Source organism: Parastagonospora nodorum (assembly GCF_000146915.1).
Source record: "Parastagonospora nodorum SN15 chromosome Unknown scaffold_44, whole genome shotgun sequence".
NCBI lineage: Eukaryota > Fungi > Ascomycota > Dothideomycetes > Pleosporales > Phaeosphaeriaceae > Parastagonospora > Parastagonospora nodorum.
In genome coordinates this window covers 15,225-35,417 of record NW_001884592.1, presented here as the reverse complement: position 1 = coordinate 35,417, position 20,193 = coordinate 15,225, and the positions used below count along the sequence as shown (strand labels likewise).

General features: G+C 44.8%; 8 protein-coding genes across 8 annotated transcripts; 3 read left to right on the top strand and 5 right to left on the bottom strand.

The window, feature by feature from the left end:
* Positions 1–2,323: 2,323 nt before the first annotated feature.
* Positions 2,324–2,721, bottom strand: SNOG_16172 (hypothetical protein; the record flags this gene model as incomplete). The annotated part of the gene is made up of 3 exons (XM_001806246.1): positions 2,324–2,502; positions 2,582–2,636; positions 2,677–2,721. 3 exons carry the CDS (start codon positions 2,719–2,721, stop codon positions 2,324–2,326), a joined length of 279 nt encoding a protein of 92 aa, XP_001806298.1.
* A 1,422-nt stretch (positions 2,722–4,143) lies between these two features.
* SNOG_16171 (hypothetical protein) lies at positions 4,144–4,687 on the top strand (the record flags this gene model as incomplete). Its single annotated transcript, XM_001806245.1, has 2 exons — positions 4,144–4,402; positions 4,638–4,687. 2 exons carry the CDS (start codon positions 4,144–4,146, stop codon positions 4,685–4,687), a joined length of 309 nt encoding a protein of 102 aa, XP_001806297.1.
* A 661-nt stretch (positions 4,688–5,348) lies between these two features.
* SNOG_16170 (hypothetical protein) lies at positions 5,349–5,644 on the bottom strand (the record flags this gene model as incomplete). Its single annotated transcript, XM_001806244.1, has 2 exons — positions 5,349–5,587; positions 5,614–5,644. The coding sequence occupies 2 exons, from the start codon at positions 5,642–5,644 to the stop codon at positions 5,349–5,351; spliced, it is 270 nt and encodes an 89-aa protein (XP_001806296.1).
* A 997-nt stretch (positions 5,645–6,641) lies between these two features.
* On the bottom strand, positions 6,642–7,287 carry SNOG_16169 (hypothetical protein; the record flags this gene model as incomplete). The annotated part of the gene is made up of 2 exons (XM_001806243.1): positions 6,642–6,704; positions 6,790–7,287. The coding sequence occupies 2 exons, from the start codon at positions 7,285–7,287 to the stop codon at positions 6,642–6,644; spliced, it is 561 nt and encodes a 186-aa protein (XP_001806295.1).
* A 2,389-nt stretch (positions 7,288–9,676) lies between these two features.
* Positions 9,677–11,044, bottom strand: SNOG_16168 (hypothetical protein; the record flags this gene model as incomplete). The annotated part of the gene is made up of 1 exon (XM_001806242.1): positions 9,677–11,044. One exon carries the CDS (start codon positions 11,042–11,044, stop codon positions 9,677–9,679), a length of 1,368 nt encoding a protein of 455 aa, XP_001806294.1.
* Positions 11,045–14,357: 3,313 nt separating this feature from the next.
* SNOG_16167 (hypothetical protein) lies at positions 14,358–14,657 on the top strand (the record flags this gene model as incomplete). Its single annotated transcript, XM_001806241.1, has 2 exons — positions 14,358–14,445; positions 14,599–14,657. The coding sequence occupies 2 exons, from the start codon at positions 14,358–14,360 to the stop codon at positions 14,655–14,657; spliced, it is 147 nt and encodes a 48-aa protein (XP_001806293.1).
* A 660-nt stretch (positions 14,658–15,317) lies between these two features.
* On the bottom strand, positions 15,318–15,951 carry SNOG_16166 (hypothetical protein; the record flags this gene model as incomplete). The annotated part of the gene is made up of 3 exons (XM_001806240.1): positions 15,318–15,536; positions 15,715–15,745; positions 15,803–15,951. 3 exons carry the CDS (start codon positions 15,949–15,951, stop codon positions 15,318–15,320), a joined length of 399 nt encoding a protein of 132 aa, XP_001806292.1.
* A 1,581-nt stretch (positions 15,952–17,532) lies between these two features.
* On the top strand, positions 17,533–18,078 carry SNOG_16165 (hypothetical protein; the record flags this gene model as incomplete). The annotated part of the gene is made up of 1 exon (XM_001806239.1): positions 17,533–18,078. The coding sequence occupies one exon, from the start codon at positions 17,533–17,535 to the stop codon at positions 18,076–18,078; it is 546 nt and encodes a 181-aa protein (XP_001806291.1).
* Between the last annotated feature and the right edge of the window lie 2,115 nt (positions 18,079–20,193).

Genomic DNA, 20,193 nt, shown 5'->3' with positions numbered 1-20,193 from the left:
GCTACCATTGCGACTCTTAGCTTTGACGGTGGTGCGAGCGCGTTTTGCCGTGATCCTATAGAGGCAGTGGCCAGCTACCTCGAGATTAGATCATGCCAATCACAGGGCCGACGACGAACACTATATTCTTGATGCCTACTAAGCTCGACTTGACGTTGCGGCCAGCATGGCCTCGTGTATCTTGGCGCGTCCAGCGATTGGTTTGCGAGTTATCGGTGTACAGGGAACCGCTAATGTTTATGGGAGACTTGCAGATGTTGTCTCCCTGTTCATTGTGTGTAGTTGTCGTGTGCCTTATAAGAGCCTCAGCGTGTGTGGATTCCGTGCCTCACGCGTAAATGTCTCCTCTAATCTGAATTCTCTCTGGAGATGCAACTACTTCTGAGCAACGAGGAGGGCACAGCCGGTGAAAACCTAACTCTCACTTGCTATACGCTTCGCATAGATCCCTTCTCGCCAGCGCATTGCCCTGCTCGCATTCATCCGCTGAGGCGCAGATCGCAGCAATCGCGAAAGCGCAGTGTTTGCGTGTCGCATCTTACTGTTGATGTACTTGATAGGGAGATGGCAGAACATACTCATTCCGTTGATGTCATTACAGCGGAGCTCAATGGCGCGGTGTTGCATCTCGCACAGCCAAATACCAGGTTTGCAAGCTACGTATCCAGTATCTAGTCTTGAATCGCCGGGTCTGAAAGCTTCTATGCCTTTTTCTATGAGACGGAGTAGCATTAGGAGCTGCGAATTAGGCGAGAAAACTTTACAGCTACGGGGCTCGCTCTCAAGATGCTCACACTGCACAGCTATGGCAGCTCCGTTAGATATACTCACCTTGTCTTGATCTGGTGCGTACTACACGCTGTGCATTCTCAGTACGCTGTGGTCTTCGCGACGATGACTTTTCTTGTTCCAGTAACGCAGTCTAGCCGCTCGTCGTGGATTGCCAACTCCTTCTCAAAACTTGTCGCGACCTGCCGTTGCTTGTTAGGCTCAACAGGCTCTTCGCTGCTCAGCGTTTCGTGATAGAGCGATAGAGCAGGCGTTGAGTTAGCTTGTGACGACTGCTCTGCGCATATAAGCTCACAGAAAGATGCGATATTGAGCTTTCTGCAGATCTCATCATGCTTGAGCCCACCACAGTTGAAGACATGTTCCTTGTCCCTAAATTTGAGTCGCCATATCACTCTGGTGTTCCTATACACGTTGGATCTCAACACTTTCACAAGACCTCTCTCAGACTTGCCTTTTTCTACCGCTGCATCCTTGCTAATCTTGTCGAGCTTTGTAACATGATCGCGCAGAACCAAACTAGACTCGCACCCGGGATTAAGCATCAAAAAATACGTTCTTGTGGGATGAAGGATAATTGTTTTAATCTTCGATCCGGGATGCGCAAGATCTCTGTTTCCTTCTTTCGCAATAATAACACCGTCTTGCTCGCTCACCAACTTGTGTGAATTACATCAGATGTTCGTGCATGCGCTATACCTCTCTCCGTCCTTGATCTGGGATGCTTCGTCCATCTGCTGAAGCACTTTAAGGCCTCCCCTATGCTAGGCTCCATGGTCCACATCCGGTCCTAGTGAGATGACGTGAACCCGGTCTGTGTAGCTAATGCAACCTTCTGCACACGCAATAGTGATCTGATGCAAGGTTAATTGAGGTTTATATATAGCAGTACTCTCTTATAGCGCTGAAAGTCAGCCGTGTCTGTCATCGACCTTGTTCTTTCCCATCTCGCTATGGATCGTCCCCATTGTGGTTTTCCACCAGGGAGATGACTATGCATTCTCAACCCCATTGTCAGCATGTCACCCAGTCCAGAATTTGTGTCTCTGTCCACAGACCCGAAGCTGATGACAGTGGGATCTGATCTCGCGCCCAAGTGTCTTGACATTGAAATACATCTACACTGAGGAGGCGGTTGTGTGATCTAACGTTACACATCGTTGTTTGCATATGATAGTTCGAGTCGCTGGTGTATGTCAGACAGCTCTGATGACGAACCAATCTACACCCGCCTCGAGAACGATGGAGGACCAGCGATATCAGTAGTTGACGCATGATAGAAACTCGTTTCGTCATCATATAGATGCGTGTCCGCGTCGTAAGGGTGTGAGAGGCAGCCGGCGCAGGGAAGTGAGGGGCGACGCTTGGCGCTGCCCGCGATGACGGGGAAATGGTTGCGCTGAGATTAGAGGCCAAGGCAGCCGCAGTGCTGGGGCGTCTTCGTGCTCGGCGTAGCAGCGCTTCGCCTTGATCCATCATATCGATACCGAGTTGACGCTGCGCGAGCGTTTGGCATCGAGCGTTTGGTGTAATGTTAAGAGCAGCAGCCCTTAGACGGTGCGCCTTGCGCTCCAGCGCAGTGGAAACGGGCACGTGGATGTCTTGTGGCTCTTAGGTCCACAGCCTTCGCGCCGATCTGCTGCTGAACAGCACAAGTGGAGATCATCATACCCGCGCCACAATCTGCCAAGCACAGGAATGCATTCATCTTGACTAAGTTGATCAAGTTAGTTCAGTTACTCAATTATATTACATGAAATCGTTCCTCTAAACGATCCATTATCTCACTCACTAACTCTATCACTAGCTCCATCGAGCTTGTAGCCACAAATGGTGATTGCATTGCTCTGTCTCAAGTCTGTCTCGGAAGTTCGTGGCAACACTTACAATGTTCTTCACGTTGCGCCCAGATTGGGCGAGAATCTCCTTCATGACGCCGCCAAACTTCGCCGGGTGATCGACATCTGGAGTATAGGCTGCATTCTAGTCGAGCTATGGACCGGGAAATGCCTCTTCGAGACAGAACATGACTTGGTGCATCTGAATCCTTCTGTGTACTCTACTACGGAGCCAGTCGAGTCTCCATTGACCAGAGACTCAATTCTAACATTAGCAAACATAGGCATCAGCGTACAATATCGTTCTTCTTCTCCTGAATTGTCTTCAGAAAATAGCTTGAAGATCACACTATCGTGATCTCCTTTGAGTCTTAGACGACTGAACCCGCGAGAAGCGATGAGACCTGTTCTTCATCCTGTACGTCCATGACGTAAGACATGCAGCTTTCCCATCTGCCATTGTCGCATTTTGCGATGGAAGCCTGTAGTGCTGTCGGCCCAGATATTGCACCATGGACCAGAAAGGTGTCAGAAAAAGGCAAAATGCCCATAGCGCTTTTTCACGGCAGTGTTCGCAGCGAAAAGTATGTCGGTTTGGCCTATCCCCTCATCGGACTGACGACGAAGAAAACCCCATCGTCGATGAATACGACTTCTCCATTTCGAGATACAGCGTGAACACGCTGGAATCCATGTGGATTGTCAAACAATCTGCCCATGTCCATACCGTAGCGTAACGGTGGACGGTGGACGCTCTCGAGAGATGTTTCACACAGCTAGTACTGAACTGGCGTCTCTGACATCGTGACAAAAATCTGAAGGGTCTCTTTGACGTCAAACCGATGTGCCACGATCTCACCTTAGAGAGCGTAGAAGAAAGGCTCGCCTCGCCAGACCATTGCAATGTCGCCGCAGCGCATATGGCTCGGCGTTCTATTCCAGCCTGTTCCAATGCATCGGAGATGCCCATCGCTGCTGAACAAGAAGATCGGCGTGGCCCCAATACGGTTGATACTGCGGACTTGGGCTTGCTCCCCGCTGCGACAGCCGTGTGGTATCTGCACAAAGGTTCCTTCGTAGTCATGTTCGACCTGGCCAATGCGATGAACTCCGGATGCAAGAAGTGTTTTGCGTGAGTAAGAAAGAGATTCTCACTGGTTATGTAGCTCAGATTGTGACCCTTCAATACCGGAGCTGACGACTTAGCGATAAGCATGTCAGTATCGTGGCTACGGGACCCATACAGTATACAGCGGGCAGATGTCAGGCATTTGTAGTGATTCGCGATGCCTGCACGCAGAAGCCTCGGATCGTGTTCCCAAAGCTGACAGGTCATTGTCCTCTTGTACACCGAGTTGTTTACTACGTCGGGGGCTCTTCACTAGTGTAATTAACTTCGCTGTATCCTCAACTACACCTTCTGCTGACATGGCAGCTCCGATGACGGATCCTGTTGCTTACAAAATGGTCTTCTGGCTCGAAAATGCACTCCTAAAGCCATCCAACATTATCCATTATGCGCCTGCGAGATCTTCTGGCAGTGACTACAGTGATCGCCCTTGTGCGAGCTGATTGCTACGGCATAACGACTGGCATGTATGGCCAGAGCATGACTGGCGCAGGTATAGCCGTCAACGACTTCTGCGCGCATGACTTGGCCGGTGACTTCACGGAGAGCCAAACCAAAAACCGTTCCCTCAAGTTGTCTAAGAACAAGGTAGAGTTCTGGGTTGCTTGGAAAGGCCGCAGTGGCTGGACACTAAGGAGCGAAGACTGTGAGTTGCGCCTCACTGACGAAATCAACGGGTGCACTCTTGGTGGGGGGAACTTCGAAGCTGATTGAGCCTTTCGTTGAGCTCTCATGAATTATCTCAAGCTCTGGAGCTAAGTCTAACACTCCAAGAAGCGTTGATCTAAACTGGGGCCATGCTAGACGTCGGCAACTTCTTATCATGTGTTTATGCGAGGAATGAGGAAGGCCATCGAACGGGATGTACCTGTATGTCACAGTAATTGAGGATGGAGCTTTGTGCCAAGGTCTGAAAGGACCGTGGGGATAGTATATTGGTGTAAAAGATAACGACCGCCTAAATTAACGTCGTCCATGTAATAATGCGATTAGAAGAAAAAATCCCTAGGGCGAATTCATCACTCTGACGCATCGTCGAGTGATCATGGATATGCTTAAACTTGTCGATGATATCAGTGCACTTCCAGCATGCAGAGCCAAAGCGAGCTTCCTGCATATCTACAAAAATTGTGCTTGGAGGCGGTTTGACATGTGCGGAGTCGAGATGATATGACTTCAACTTACGGTGGTTCATCGGACGAGTGGCTCGTGTTGTGAATTTTAATCTTCTCTGCTCTGATGAAGCAAACCTATCGTCGGCTACTAACTTGGGGCCGTGAGAGAATGGTATGTCTGGTGATTGCGTCTAAGCAAAAACAAGACGGACCAAAATTACTGCTAAGAAACGTGCACCATTACCAGGCTAGATGGCTGTCGTAAAGGAGTGGTACTAGTTCATTCCATTTCCGAATTCTCAGCCTCTCTTACCCGAAACCTTCACTCTACGAGCATGCGATCAGCCTCGATCTCAACAGCATGTTATCGATAGCCCAAATACACAATGATCTACATGTTGTGAGATTTCTGCGTTCCAATGCCACTACAAACGCACTATCGCATTTCCTTCCTTGTATACCAGGATTTGCGCTAGCTTAAAGTGGAGCCTCCACAACTTGCTCGATACCTTTCCAGTAGGCAGCCTGGACTGCGCTGCCATAAAAACCGCCTGGTACGTCGATCAAAGCGCCATGGTGAATCAAAAGCTTGACCATGCTTAGATGGCCTGCTGACGAGGCTGCCTGCAAGGCATTGGCCTGGCTACCAAACTGAGCAGTTACATCGGCACCTTGGTTGATGAGCAGCCGAGCAATATCTTCGTGGGCGCGATTAGCTGCTGCCGCAAGTGCGCTTTTATACTGTCAGGCTTGCGCATTAACATCAGCGCCATCGTCGAGAAGTACTCGCACAAATCTGCATCACCCTTCCATGAAATCGCTTGAAGAATGTGCCCAAGCCCCCGTCGCGTGTTGACATCTGCACTGTTGGTGATCAGCACTCTCATGACTTCCTAGAAATAGCTTTTCACGGCTAGGACTAATGCTTCATGAAGATGTTGTGCTGTTGGCCCGAGGTCCCCGCATGTTTCGAAGACCTTCCGGGCTGTTCGTGATCGGCAGTGCTCTACAGCCCACATCAAAGCGGAGCTGTCGCAACTTTGCATGTTGCTACGGTATTAGAACGCATTGAGCAATTCGTATAGCTGTCTGTTATAGCGCGCTATAGTATTGACGTCTGCTGGCGAGGTAGATTGGTGAGAGACAAGATAGAGCAATTCAAGAGGCAGATGAAGCAGAGATGTCAACATCTTTTCAACCTAGATTATTTGCTATGAAAGTCTGCTAGATGTGACTTCCCGATCAAAAAGGGTCGTCTAGTACTCTAATTTGACTCATGAAGCCTTGTTTCGAGACCAGGATCATTATGCTTTTGGAAGAGAGCCATGGGAACACATTCACTGTTCGCAAGTACCTCTGCATATCGACTAAAGCCCTGCTAGCTTCTGCAGTCATCTACTGCATCGGCCTGCAGCGCACGTTGATATATTGCTGTGTGTTTATCTAGCTAAGGTTGTCTTGAGATGCGCGGAACAACTACATGTAGATAAGGTAATGACTTGACTTTGCCTCAGACGAAGCAATGCAGGTAACACTTTACAAATTGGGGCAATCCTACCAGATCTCTGTCAGAACCTGGGGACTACTGTACACCAGTATTCGCTCTCGTAGACGGTCGGTTATCTCCCACAACACAGGTGCATTCGTCTACGATGGTCAGAGTACGAGAGGAATTCAATATGGCTAGCAACGACTTTCGCACGTATTGGCTGCATGACGCCGTCAAACAAAAAGCTCTTCGCCGAACATCGTACATATGTCGAGGAGCATTCAGCCAAATGCCGGATTACCGCGCGCGGTGACACCGTCTTTAATATCCTGAACGCGGTCAGTCTACTCCATCACACAATCTGGATAGGTCACTAACGCCAACAACTACTGATCCAGCTAGAATGATTGCATCGTTGCCTATCCTTACCCCAGCTTCAATAGTGACACCATCGCCAATACAAACATTCTCGCCAACGGAGACTCTTTGAGCGATCTCAGTGCCGCAGCTGCCTTTCAAACTTTTCGTGTCCGTCGGGGTTTTCAGCGTTGAGATGATGACACTAGCACCAATTCTGGTGTTCCTGCCGATAATGATCTTGGCGGAGTCAAGCAGCTTGCAGCTAGATCCAATCGTGACGTTGTCGCCAACGGAGATGTTGTAGCCATAATCACAATAGAAGGGTGTTGCAACATTCACACTGCTACCGAAATGATCATCACCATGGACATCTGGACGACGGTATGTATAATGTGGACGCATCCATGTTGCCGATACAATGCGCCAGAAGTTCCGCTCTAGATAGCCTCGCGCAAGGTCACCGGACGCACTCGCCGTGTTGTTGAAAGTGTAGACAGCTGCTGTGCAATGTGCGCGCTCTTTTGTCAGTTGCTCGTCGTGTTGCAAGAAAGGCTCGCCGTTCAACATTTTCTCTCTCTCGGTCTTGTGTACCTGTGACTGTGGTAGATAGTAAGGCTGCGGTGTAAAAATTGGTTGCACTGTTTGAGTTTGGGGGAGCTGTTGTGGCGTCTGACGAGGACTATCTGCTGCGGCCAGTGTGTGATTGGTGGTCGCGCTGATGCGCGGGAACGTATAGTCGTACACTTGGCCGATGCTTGTTCGTGGAGGGGGTACCAGTGATGCAGATACAACATACCGGTGCGACAGCGTTCTGTCAAGGATAGGCATTGATGACTGAGAACACTGCGCAGGTACGGGCGCCGAACATCTGAAATCAGAAACCCGCGCGGGCTCGCTCCAGCTGGTGGGCATAGGTGATCGATACTTGTGCTCTTCAACGACTAGGGGATCGGCTACACGGGAATCGGGGAACAGCTGGTCGTTGCTGTGCGTGGATGCGCAATGCGGTATGGAGGCCTGATTGCGCCCGGAATATCCATGATGGACCTCAGTCGGTTCATGAGCTCTTTGCTCCCGAGCCTGCAATGGAGATGGAGGTTTTCTTGCATGTTTCTCTTGCCATGAGACCTTGCTAGCATAGCCTTCGCACAAGAGATTATTATTAGTGCAGTTGCTACCTACGTTGAGTATTAGCCAAGCTGTTCTCATTCTTATGCATTACCGCGAACGTCAACATACATGCGGGCCTCCTTTCATCGCATTTCTTCTTCCGCCTTCGACACGTTCTGCAGCCAGTTTTGGTTCGATGGGCAAACTGCCTTTTCCTTTTCTTAGGGTCGGACTGCACGGCCGTTTGGCCAGCGTCCGTCAAGCTTCTTGCCTCGACTCCATTTACCTCGCCCGTAGACGAATATGGAGCTGGCTTTGCTGGCATGTTATCGTGGCCTGTCCCGATGGGCGGTGGGTCGTGCATCTCCTTGCCACCATTGTATTGCTGATCGGCGTTTGATCCTTGTTCATGATCGCTCGGCTGATCTATGCGAAGCAGTGGAGGGTGCTGATGGCCTGCTGCGCGAGCTATCCACGACGAGCTGTTCACGGCTGTGAAAGACCTTTTCGGAGACCATGATCGCGATGTGGCCGACATACTCTGCGCAGTCCCGTAACTTTGGCGATCTTTTGGTAAATCGCTCCAAGAAGTCAAGAGTGTGCAGCTCCCAACTCACAATGAATGCACTGATATGCTACGACGGCATCCGCGCAATGGTGGCTTAATCAATTTTTTTGGAGGGGATAGCAAACCTCCAGGCAGTGTTGTGGTGATCAGTGGTGCGCGCACTTGTTTATCTCGACTGCCGGTGTCCGTGCGTGACTGCAGTATGCAAGGTAACAGCGGCGCGCATACGAAGCTACCGAGCTGTGAGGCGCAGTGCAGCGATAATTGAGTGAACAAGGGTCGACTCAAGACCATGCAGCGACGAGCGATGAGCAATCACAATAGGATCAACTGCGCTGACCTGACTGTGGCGGCTGTTGGTGCGCTTACGGACCCGCGGGCGCGTAGGTGCCGCCGGCTGTTCCTTGGGCTCCTGCCCGCCGCGTCCAAGGTGCCGTTCGGCTCGTGGAGAAGGATCAGACCATGGCGTGTGCAGCTAGCGCTACAACTCATCGCTGGGTATGGAGAGCATCGCAAGCGACAGATCGACTAGCATTGCATGGATCGGCTCAAAGGCGGCTCGTTAGTTGTCGCACGTTTGAGCGATCGCGCTCCTAACATTCTGGTGTTTGAGAGGCCAATTAAGATGCGTGCATGCTAGCACCGGCCCCCGAGCAACTAGGGCTCTGTAGCACTCTATGTTAGGTAGCATGTAGCTAAAGCTCTGCAGTCTTATGCTGCTAATACACTGCACTTCTTTCTAGCTAGTGTACGATAATGAGTAAAAATACACCCTATGCCACAGTCCTGTTAAGAAGCGTTGCGACGCGACATTGTTCTTCCTACGCAGTCCTACTAATGTCCTAATACGCTAGTTTCTGCGAGAACAGCATGCAAAGGCTCACTCTAAGAAGCACCCCCATCAACTTCACCCTCGTTACTGGACGGGATCTCACGGCTAGCAATACATCTCGAGAGAAGCTTCTTGACAGCGCTGATTTATTACAAAGCTAGAGTCCTATTCACTTCCGCTCCGATGCACTTCTTGCCGTTTCTTGAGTGTTTGGTGCTGTCGATGTTGATGAAATTCAGTCTGCGCTCAATTGTGATATGGAGCTGGGTACGATCCGCGTACATACGTAAAACTCTATGTTTATGTAGCGCGCAGGCAGCGACATCATAATCGCTAACGAAACGTAGCCAACCTTGGAGAGCCGAGTCGGTGGCGCTGTATCTGGACGAACAAGAGGGCGAGTAAGCTACGTCAACCTTAATATAGTAGCGGCTCGGTCTTGCACGTTATGCGAAGATCGCCCTCGTGTGCAACGCATCCTCCTCGTCCTCCCGACTATCGTCTTCGCTGTCGCTGAACATATCCTCCTCCTCCTTCACAGGTGCGTCCCACATCTCCTTGTTGGTCCTGCGATGTATGTCCGACGGCCGTTCAGACGCCAGACTGACCGCGTCCTCAACTGCCCAATCGAAGTAGCCCCAGATGCGATTGAGACTCATGTCGTCGAGAAGCTCTGCGCCTGTCCTTGTATCACCTTGCAGGCGTATATGTTTCAGTGTGTCTTCGATCTCATCCGCCGAATCCTTTTCGGCGTTCTTCCGAGCATTTTCGAGCAACTCAAGAGCTCCCTGTGTCTGCAACCACGCCGGATAGCCGTAGTAAAGGACAAGCTGCATCTCTTCCGCGGAGCCGGTTGAAGTATACTCGGGGAGGTCATCGAGCCACTCGTCCGGTCGGAGAAGTCCAGAGATTACGAAGGGGTTGGCTTCTGTGAGCTTTGCCCCGAGGATTTTGACGTGGCGGGCGATTTTGAGTTCCATGGCCAACAAGTCGACGGAGTTCTGCTTGTAAAGGTGGGTCGACAATGGGCTGCGGACCACAGCAGTTTCGATGCAAATCTGAACCTCTCGGGGTAGATGTTTAGACGCAGCCGCAATGACCTTTCGCACGAGCCTGACATTGATGGTGTCTTGGATGAGCTTGAGCTTAAGCAGTACCAGTGCGGTGATGTGATGAGGGTCTCCGTATTCGCCAGTGACGTAGCTTGGGTCTTCGTATACATTGGCGTTCTTCACATCCAGGAATGGCAGGTCCATGTTGCCCCAGTCGTAGTGCGAATCCTGGCCCACTGTAGCATACCATTTGATAAAGTCGTAGCACTCCTGATCTTGATCCAGCTGAAGCAACACGGCTGGTATCATTTGTCGGAGGCCCATGTTGTCACTCCGACAGAGGCGCATCATGTCCATCAGATGAGAATGACCCTCTTTGACGCCGTCAAAGGTTCCCATTCTTCGCAGCGAGTTCAACAAGGCGAATCGAGCTCTCATGTATGGTCGAGTGGGGAGCACGCCCCAGAAGCGCCCGGAACTCTGCTCGAACAAGTTGCCAGGCCACATGGGATCCGTTGAGTTGCGGACACCGTCCTCTTCGGCCTCAAGCTTCTTGCGACACTTGTTGATTGCACGGCAGGCGCACTTGTGCCGTGCCCTGTGCTCGATTTGGTGGTCCTTAGTACAGTAGCGCACGGCTTTGCAGCCGGCGCATATGAGAAGAGGTTTGTGCGTGTCTCCAGTGCCGCAGTGAGCGCATCGATGCTTCAATGAGCCCCTTGGGCCCCGCGCGAAGTTGCTTATTACGTTGGCAGAGGCCATGCTGATGCTTGTAGGTGTAAGAGTGGGCGAAATAAACGATGGACTTCGAGGCCACAGAGCCTGAAAAGGCGAAGCAAACACTCCAGGCTACACGAAGGCGGGCGGAGCAGATTGCTAGCTTAGCAAACGCAAGCAGATGTCGAAGGTCGTGTTGCTAAGCTAGGGGTGTATCAGCTTCATACGCGCATGTAGTCGTGGCTGTGGACGTGGTGTTGTTATTGGCCTGTGGTGTTGTTGCTGGTTGTCGCGGGAAGCAGACCTAGGATGCAAGCTAACGTCGAGGTCGCGGTGCGGCGCTCAGCTCAACGCGACGCTTAGCTAACACTAAAACCTCTAATAACTACTACACTTTAACGCATTATAACTTTACTAATATAGAACTAATTTAAGCTGTAATTAAAGAAATTAAATCCTATAGTCTAGATAATTATTTCTATCCTAGGGCTCTAATAACACTTAGCTCTCTATATTGTTTTTGTTTTAGATTTATTAGTAATAGGATATTTGTCTGTTAGCATAGAATTAGTTACGTAGGCTCTATATCGTTATATTTAGAAGCTAGTATCGTTAAGTTTCTGCAGGCTAATTTACTTTAAATTTAAGTATATAAATTAGCGTATTAAGTTAAATATTACGCCTAATTTATAAGCTTGCAGCTAGTATAGTTAATAGTATTAGAGTTTTATATTCTAGATAAGAGCAATATAAGTATAGCTATAAGATACTAAGTAACTAGAATTAGAGATATTCTAAGATAATAGCTAGTAACCTCTAATATTAACTATGCATTTTATTACGTTATATATAGAATATAAGATATATCTATACAGACGTATATAATAGACTAACTATAGCTAATATAGTACTATTTTAATTATTATTTATAGCTCTAGTGCATACCTATAATCTATTATTATCTATTATTAGCGTTGTAGTATAGGTACTATAACTAAGAATAGCGTTACTAGTAAGTATTTTAAGCATTTAGCAGAGTATATATTAGTAGTTTATAGAAAGTATAAGCATAGTATTTTATATAGCTAAGTTAAGAGCTATAGTATAGAGAAAAAAGGTGTACGTGTAATAGACTTAGAGAAAATTTCTAAAAAAAAATTATCTTAGAAAAATTAATTTCTAGCTAAAATAAAGCTAAAAAAAATAAGTTTCTAAATTAGGTATAGTTTTTATTCTAGCGTGCCTAGTTAGGCGTAGTTTTTATCTTAGCATACTTATTCTTACTACTATATAGAGCATTATTATTCTTACTACTATACGTATAAATAGTTTTTATTCTTATTACTATATAAAGAGTTTTTATCCTTACTACTATATAAATAGATTTTATTCTTATTACTATATAAAGAGTTTTTATTCTTATTACTATATAAAGAGTTTTTATTCTTATTACTGCGTAAAGAGTTTTTATCCTTATTACTATATAGACTATTTTTATTCTTATTGCTATATAAAGAGTTTTTATTCTTATAAATATATAAAGTCTAGTTAATAAAGACTTGTATAAGTATAAGATTATTCTCTTTTAATAGCGCCTATTATATATTCTAACGCTAGCTAAAAGGTATACTATTAAGTTTAACGTATAGTCTCTATAACTACTCTTCTATCTCTATAATTAATATAGAACGCCTGCGTAAGTACGTAATAGAAGCAAAGTAATTAGAAACTAAATGCGCCTTAAAGTAAAAGTATAATAAAAAAGTTTAGCAGTAACTAGTAATAATAAGTTATGCTATAAGCAACGTATCTATTTAGTAGAGTCTTATAGCTTCTTTAATAATATATCTTATTAAATATCTTATAGCGCTTATATAAATATATATAATAATAAGTATACTATTACGTAATTAACCTACTACTAATATAAATATCTAAGTCTATAATTATATCTCTATTTTATCTCTCTTAAGCCTTAGTGCTAATATATATATATCTCTATATAATATAAATACTATATCTATATCTTCTCTTAGATAAATAAATAATCTTATATCTTTAACTAAAGTATCTTCTACTATAGTAGACTTTATAAGCTAAGTAAATAATATTACTACTTATCTTAGTTCTCTAAACTTCTTTACTAGTATAATATCTACGTTATTTAATATATAGCCTATAAGCTCTAAGAGCTCTCTTAATTAAGATACGCTATTAAAGAAAGTTTATAATACTCTATTATAGGCTTATATATCTTCTTCTAACTTATACTTACCTTAGATTAGAATCTTAGATAACTTTAACTCTTCTCTTTCTCTATCTCTAAACTTATCTACTCTAAGCATTAGAGTAGATTAAATAATAATAGAAATTATTCTTAAGCTACTAATACTATTTATATATAATAACTCTATCTCTAATAAATAATAACCTACTATATATAAAGTATCTATAGATAATAGTCTTAAAGCAGACTTAATACTACTTAAAATAATACTTAACTTTACTATATCTAACTAAGATGCATAGATAGCTATATCTAATACTATATCTTAGTATATAAGTACTGCACTATTATACTTATACTCTATATTTATATGCGCTTATTTATGCTTTAGCACTAATCTTTCTTATAGCTATTTATTAGATATAATATCTATAGCACTTTTAAATTTACTTCTAAAGTTTATATTAGGTTCTATAGAAGACTACTAACTCTTTAGTTTATCTTAAACTTTGCTTTACTACTTAATTTATAAACTATTCTATAACTAGGCTTTATCTCTATTAGAACGCAGACTTTTTTCTACAGCGCTAGCAGATAAATCTTCTATTCTTAATCTTTAATATTCTAAGAAAATATACCTCTTAGAGAACTCTAGTATAGCAGATCTTATCTATATATATAATATAGATAGTTATATATTTTTATTTTCTAGCTTTAGTATATTTTACTATAATATTTAAATATCTTTCTTACTAGCGTTTACCTAAGGCTAATAATAGAACTAAAGAGTATTATTTACTAATATTAATATAATAAAATATAAATATATACTTCTTTGCCTAACTAATATAAGGCAGAGTATAAGGCCTTATATTCGCTTAAAGTAGCTTAGCGCTAGAGTTTCCCGCTTTTCGCGAGGAAATTCTAACCTCTAACACCCAGCCTATCTACCCCCTAACACCTAGCAATAACGTACTTATTTTAGTTTATTGCTTATACAAAGTTAGCGTAGATTTACATGCGCTATTAGCTCCTAGAAGCTTAACAGGCGCAGCGCTATTCTCTGCATTTAGGGTTAAGGTTCTGCAGCAATAGAGAACCCCGTTTAGGATAGCTGAGCGCCTATTAAACATGACAAGCAGCAAGACAACCTCAGTGCACAACACGCAGATCAACACAACTAGCCACCATGTCCTGGCTATTGTGCCGCTGGTTGTTGGTTCGTGTGGGGTTGGTTTGGATGACCAAGACCAATACCGTGTGATAGTGGAATTGTGTCGCCGTCGTTTGTGAACAGCCGTGAGATGACAGTGCTGTCGATAAAGGCGTTGTGAGGTGCCACCATGACCTCCCTATGCTGAGTATTCTGTAGAGGGGCCGTCATCGCGTGTCTTCGACTGGCCACTCCCCGCTCACGGCGTGCTGGCGTGAGATGACGGGGCTCTTGCGAGATGGATGAGTACTCGACTTGCTGCCGGCGTTGGTCGAGAGGAAGGTGTGCTAGCCTCCAGCAACGCAGCTGTTGACGAGCTCTCTCTTTGCTGTGTTGCTGGAGGTCCGACCGATGGGAAACTCGGTGTTGAGCCCTTAGAGAGTCAGTATGTCTCGCTTTGTGCTGTTAGGAAGAACTCACTTCTAGCTCAAAAGCTGTTAAACCTAAAGCGTTTGTGTGTGTGTGTGTGTGTATGTTGGAGAAGGCTAATAGAAGTGTGTAGTTTCAAGAGGGCACAAAGAGGAGGCGACGGCGGCGGCAACGGCTGGGGGGCAGGCAGCGGCCGCGGCGAGGGGGGCAGCAGCGACGGCGCCAGGGGCAAGCAGCGACGGCACTAGGGCAGGAACCACCCGCGCATGGGAGGCTCGGCTTGGTGTCGCGCGTCGGAGTTCTCAGCTTATTTATATATGCATCGGAGGATGGCTGCCATGCTAGCCTTGGTGTGTTTTGGGAAAGAGCAGACTGCTCTGCTAGAGCTCATGGGAGGCTTCTTTCTTCGAGAGGGGTCTGTTGGGTGGTTCACATTAGACACGTACTCTTACATTAACAGGAGTTTCTGATTGCTGGTTAAAGAGGGGGAAGCTACAGATAGGGGAAGCCTATAGCAAAGACTCTTGCCGCCTCCCCTTGTAACAAAGACTCTTGCCGCCTCCCTTGGTAACAAAGACTCTTGCCATCACTTCAGCGGGACTTCTGGGCGAGGAGTGCGGTAGCGGGGTGTTGGAGGCCGTGTGCAGGGAGACATTGGCTTTGAAGTTAGGCGTCGAGTGCGTCCGGCGTAGTTCAGCGGAACTTCTGGGCGAGTTCAAGGCGGGGGACTACGGTACTGGGGTATGTACAAAGAAATGTAGAAGTTATAGACAGCTAAAGCTGTAATAAGACCTGCTAAACATTCGTGTAAACAGTACATTGCATATAATGTAGTAAACTAAAATCTAATTGGCATAATTTCTCTATGCTACTAGTTCGTTAGGGCCAGCTGCAATAATTCCGTACACCAGTCTTAGCGATTATAGCGGCTGAGTTCCTAGACTTATAGTTAGAAAGAACTGCCTTGAAACTAAATCGTCCTACATATTCATACCTATGACACACGCCCTCATACGGCAAGCCACCAGCAGCGCCATTCCCAATAGGGCATATAAATTCGCAGCCGTTACCACGATCTGAACCATCGTTGCAGTAGTCGAAGCTGATAGCGCAACCCGAAGGAGCATTTTTCGCAGATGCCATAGTTGCGTAAATAGCAACAAAGGCGAGAACTGTAGAACGCATAGTTGGGTAGGAGTAGAGGGTAAACGAGCGGGTAGACGGTGTGATTTGATAGAGTTTCTTGATCTTTGATAGTGAGATGGATATAATGATGGAGACAGTTTAGAGAACAGGCAGGTATATATATATATTTACCGCTGTTGACACAGCTGCCTCTTTTCCTCGCTACAATTATTCGATTATAAAGCCGTATTACCACCGCGTTAGAGTAAGACCTAGTAATAACATTAAGCAAATGAAAGAACCGTGCTGGTTAGCGTGTTAGAGCGCTTGCTTTAGCGAGTAGTGTTACACGGGGTCTTGCTGTAGTTTGTGGACGGAGCGCTTCCGTGCGAGAGTCGTAGTACTAGGTGCAGCCGGTCTAGAGAAGGCAGAGAGGGACAAGTTCATAGTCTCGCTCGGGACGGGGGTACCGTCGCTTAGGCCGTTCAAGGTCAACATGCTACATATTAGCGAGACGCTAGTGGCAATAACCACAGTATCAAGCAGATAGCTAAGTGGTACTATTAATTTAACGCGCTGCAGAGACTGAAAGACATCTGACTAGAGGAGGCGAAAAAGGCAAGGAGATGGCTGCAGCGACGCGGTGGTAAGCTCGGCTATATTTGTGATGGGCTGCGCCCTTAACTCCTCTTCTCCTCGTCTCCGACCTCGGTTCTTCTGTCGGTCCGATTGTCGCTCAGGCGACAGGCCGCCTTCACCGCCTGTAGTATTTGTATATAAGCACTACGTAACCTAGATCTTAGTGCTCTATCGAATACAACTTCAGTATACCTGTGCAGTAGCTCTCTGAGCGTAGCCCCTTACAATATTAACTAGTAAATGTGGCCGAACACGATCGGACTAAGCTTAAGTTACCTAACCTAACTCTTTATTATAGTGGCTGGGCTCTGCGTTCCGGTCGGTCCTAAGTTCGGTGGTGTACTGTCGATCCCCTTTATTAACATAATTCTAACCTATAACGTCTTCTCTACCTACGCACTGCCCAAAACCATTTTGAATATGCGGAAAGTTTTGAATACATCTATATGACGATACACCAAGAAATGTCACGATAATCGCTTTTGTTCGTGGCTGAACAGTCTTATCTTTCTGGAGTCCTATTGTTATTCGGGTGGCTCGTTAACCGCACTGGCTCGTTGGGTGCACGGGCACGCTAGACCCTGAGGGAGTCGCCCGCTGCCCTGGCACGCGGTTACAAAAAAAGAGCCCACTCACAAGCCCCGGTCTCCTCACCAAACTTGGCGAACAACAAAGAACTCCTCTTTTCAACGCTATATTACTACCTAACTATATCACAGAATAAAATATTCTTGTATGTATAAAATCTTCTCCTAATTAAGCTCTATCTTTTAAAAATTTAAACTTATCTTAATTTGCTATTTTCGCGGTGCTGTGATCCTGCGATCTAAGGAGATTTAGGAGTGGGCTCTTTTTTTGTCACCGCGTGCCTGGCAACCAGCGTATTAGCCCAGCCCTTGCCAACCACTAACAAGTCCACACTCCCTTTCTGCGTGCAGTGTATCGTCACACACATCCACAATGAGTACCCACGTCCTATGCGACACACAATCTCCGTATTCCGATACTTCTTCACAACATTCAGACTTATCGTGTTATTCAGACTCGCGCAGCATCGAGAACTGGTTGAAGGTCGTCTTCGCGGCGCGTAACCGGTCGGAGAAAGGCCGCGCCGGTGCTGCGCCACGACATTCGCGAGCCACCTACCACACGGCAAAATCGTGTTCGACCGCTACGATACGGACAAGAACGATGCGAGACAACAAACGAAGAAATGCAAGGGTAACGAGATCGAAGAGTCGTCGGAAGCCCACTACGGAGGAGATTGGGTCGGTGGAGGTAAACGTTGCGGCGTTGCATATCGCGGAGGGGAATGAGAGAGAGAGAAACATGGAAGACATAGACGACAGCCGCACTGCAAAATGTCCTCTCTCGGAACTACCGTTGCTCAGTCAGCCTGACCTCACCGTTCTACAGTCTACCACATCCGCACACCGCTGGAAGTCTGCCGATACCCTATCCGAGAGGACGTACTTGGGCCTACTGGCCCCAAGCGATTTTTGGTGAAGGGCGATAAGCCCGATAAGAAACCCGGGGGGGTAGCCCCAAGAGAGTGGCCCCAAGCCTTTCCAACCTCGCTGTCTAGAGATCTTTGATATATCTGAGTAGGCTATTTTGTGCAAAATGATTGCGCGATTTTAACAGTCTACTTAGCTTGTTTATAACTGTTTGCGCTAGAAAGTTATAAGCTGAGGGAAGTTTTGGGCTAGATTTTGAAGTTCCTCACGTGACTGCAGCGCACGCCGCCGCCACCGCCGCCTATATGCAGTTAGATTTTAGCACCTCTACAGCCAAATATACAGGCTTGGATTTAAATTTCAAGCGCCTGCAGCTAAATGTTAAGGCTTAGATTTAGATTCTAAGCGCCTTTGCAGCTAGATTTAAAAACGTTACTTATTGCCTTAGCCTCTTCTCTTCTATTACCGTAGAGTAAGCTACTTCTTAATAAATAAGAAGTGCTATAGAATCTATAACACGTAGCCGCTAAAGTAGGTATTATAGTAGTTATTACGTAGTTATTAACCTCGCTTCTTAGCTATCTTATAATAGGTGTCTAGGTAAGTCTTTAGACTAACACTATCTACTACTCTACTCTATCTAATATATCTATAATAGCTCTATCTACTCGCTAGCTCTAAGGCCTAACGCCTAAAGTTTAGACTCTAGGTAACTACCTACACTATCTACTAGCATACTAAGTTATTATCTATAAAGACTATAGCGCTATCTATAGCTATAAAGAGTATCTTAAAGAATTTTACTAAGTTAAGAAGAAAGAGTAGTAAGCGCTAGATAAAAGCTATTAAATTAGTACTCTTTATAAAGGTTATCTAAAGATAGCCTAAGATATTAGTTCTTAGAAATAAGTAAGCAAGGTAGAATAGAGTAGATATACTAGTATATTTAGTAGAATAATATAATAGTACAAGAGTATAATAGCACGTTTAGTAGAATAATATAGTATTATAAAAGAGTTTTAAGAAGAAGTATAATTCTTAGATTAAATACTTAGAATCTTATATAAAGTTAAATACACTAAACTATAGAGGTATAGTAGCTAAGTTATATACTTATAAGATAGTTATAGTAACTTCTAGTAATAGTAGTTATAACTTTCTAGTAGTAGTTATAATAGTTATAATTACTTCTAGCGATAGTTCTTAGTAACGTAAGCGATAGTTCTTAGCAGAGTAATTAGTTACGTAACTACTAATAGTTATTATTTTAAAGAATTATTATCTTAGCTTAGAGTTATGCAGCGTAGTTATAAGCGTTGTTAACTATAGTCTTATGAGTACTCTTCTACTTACTAATCTCAGCAGATATTACTCTTTCTCTACTAAATTAAGTACTAATTCTACTCTTAGATGCTCTAATTCTAGTCTACTCTTACACCTATATAGGCTATAAATCTATTACTAAATACTATAATAAAATTTAGTAGTACTATAATAAAACTTATAATTAAAGAATAAGCTTCTAAGACTAGTAGTCTTAGGCTTATATTTAAGCGTAGACCTTCTTCTATACTAATAGCTTCTAGAAATACTTTTAAGTATAACGTGTTTTATAAGTAAGTAGCTATTCTAAGTAAGTAGCTAAAGCTAAACTAGTATACTATCTATATGTAATAATTGCGCAACATATAATATACTTATTAAAAATTATAGTAAGCTAATTTATTCTTTAGACTTATTACTATCCTTAGAGTTCTTTATCTCTACTTTATAAGTGCAAGAGTTATATTCTTTCTTACTATAATACCTATAATACCTTACGCTGCATATCTTACGCATAGGCTCTTTGCTAGTATTATGCTCTCTATCTACTCTCTTAGTAATTAGGTTCTATACTTTCTCTACTATTAGAGTCTTCTCTATCTAAATATACTTATATTTTCTTAATTAATGCTTTATAAGCTTATTAATTACGCTTTGTATACGTGCCTATTTCTTCTATAATAATACTATATTATATGCAATCTGCTATACGCCTTTACTTAGCTAATTAATCTTTTTATCTAATAAGCTTATAGAGAACCTATAATAGTTTTATATTCTTTATTAAATAAGCATAGACTACGCCTTAATCTTGCATATATTATATAGTATCTGCGCCTTC